The sequence below is a fragment of the Rhagoletis zephyria genome, unplaced genomic scaffold (assembly GCF_001687245.7).
Source record: "Rhagoletis zephyria isolate East Lansing unplaced genomic scaffold, Rhagoletis_zephyria_1.1 Rzeph_scaffold_05984, whole genome shotgun sequence".
In the NCBI taxonomy this organism is placed as follows: domain Eukaryota; kingdom Metazoa; phylum Arthropoda; class Insecta; order Diptera; family Tephritidae; genus Rhagoletis; species Rhagoletis zephyria.
This window is the reverse complement of record NW_016163067.1, coordinates 1-1,603: the sequence shown is the minus strand read 5'-3', so window position 1 is coordinate 1,603 and position 1,603 is coordinate 1. Positions and strand designations below refer to the sequence as shown.

At 37.9% G+C, this 1,603-nt stretch overlaps 1 protein-coding gene across 1 annotated transcript in view; it reads right to left on the bottom strand.

The window, feature by feature from the left end:
* LOC108372709 (uncharacterized) overlaps window positions 1–1,592 on the bottom strand; it is a 6,724-nt gene extending 5,132 nt beyond the window's left edge. The window contains exons 1-2 of the mRNA XM_017628462.1: window positions 1,348–1,592; window positions 18–306 (exon numbers count right to left, since the gene is read on the bottom strand). Coding sequence (XP_017483951.1) covers window positions 18–203 — 186 coding nt within the window. The 5' untranslated portion in view covers window positions 204–306; window positions 1,348–1,592. The remainder of the gene's footprint in view (window positions 1–17; window positions 307–1,347) is intronic.
* Between the last annotated feature and the right edge of the window lie 11 nt (window positions 1,593–1,603).

Here is a 1,603-nt window from a genome sequence, read left to right as displayed (position 1 = left end):
TTTTTTTTTTTTTTTACCTCACACTTTGTCAGTGACACTAACTTTTGTTGACACCAAAATACAGTGTAATTACTTGGTGGGTCTTTATCGTAGTCAGCAGGATGCATCCATAGTAATTCAAGTGTATCGTTACTATACAATAACTGTTCGATTCGTTTCGGTACGTATGATGTTTGCGATACATTAACACTAATTGTACTCATAGCTATAGATGCACCAACATCATTTACAGCGCGGACTTCATAAACTTTAGGTTGGTCTAACCAAGAGAAAGTTACTGATGTTTCTGTAGATGTTTTTGATGTTCTACAAAAACAAAAAAGAAATAAAATAAAAATAGTAATTAGTTCAGTTATGTACGTATGTAAAGTAAAACTACTAAATAGGTATACAAGTAGAAAGAAATATGTATAAAAATGTAGAAAAGATTTAGTTAGAGAACCAGTGGCGTAGCTCGGGGTTGGTGGGAAGCGGTCGGGCGCAATGGTTTTAAGGGAGCGGCAAAACGTTTTTCGTTGTTTCTCAAGATAAAGAAATAATACGACTACTCTAAGATATTTTTCGAATAAAATTTTTATTAGAAAAGAATCAAGAACTGTTCCATTAAATACAAACGAAAATCGATATCGCCACTAAACACAAAAAAAAAGGCGCGCTGGTGGGTTGACGGCGAAAAAATACGCGTAAAAAAATGTTTACGAAAAAAGGCGCTTAAGGAAAAATTCGGCGAAGAACGACAGATATTAAGGAGAAGAAAAGGTTTTTGGGTAAGGCTGTGGAAGTGAGAGCTCTAGTTGAGTAATTAATTCGGGTTGTTTCGATCCCCTAGGCCCAACTGTCGTAGGAACAAATAGAATTTTTATTCAGTGTGAGAAAATATATAAGTATACAGGGTGTTCTAGATCACCCGTTCACCCCTCCTAAAATGGACGAAAAGGTTGTTTATTCGAAACCGCAAAAGCGTAAACTACTAAGTCGGATTACCGACTTCGAGTTTCGGCCGCAAGTGGGTTAAACTGGCCGGAAGTGCATTTCTTTAAATCAGACATAAATGATTTTTATCACAGATTCGGGTTCCAAGGACAAAATACATACCTTTTGTTAGAAACTTTCTTATCAGAAGTGCCTTTTTAAACCTCTAAATGACCTTCGAACTTCAACTCGTCCTGGACTTAAGCCTTGGACGTTAACCCAAATATGTTTACACTTGTCGGGAAAGTTCTGACCAGAGCAACGGGGAGTTGATGTTCCCTCTGACCCACCTCACTCTCGCCAGGCCAGACAATAAGTAATTAATTTTGGATATGTACATAAATTAATTCATTCTCTCTCTCATTCTCTACTTACACATGCGTCCCATTCCACGTATCAATTCTGTAATAAAATCCTGGTCCATTCTGCTCATGTCGCGCCAACTCCTCCCAATATAGGCTTATTACCTTTTCAGTGGAATTGTAATGAGTATAAAAGCCACCAGCAATCGTTTTTGGCGGACGATCGGGTATACACGATGTGGTTTTGAAGTTAAGAATGGTTGGCTCGTTCCACTTGCTATTTGTGGCATTCACACGCGCACGCACAGTCAATGTATAATTCCAATTTG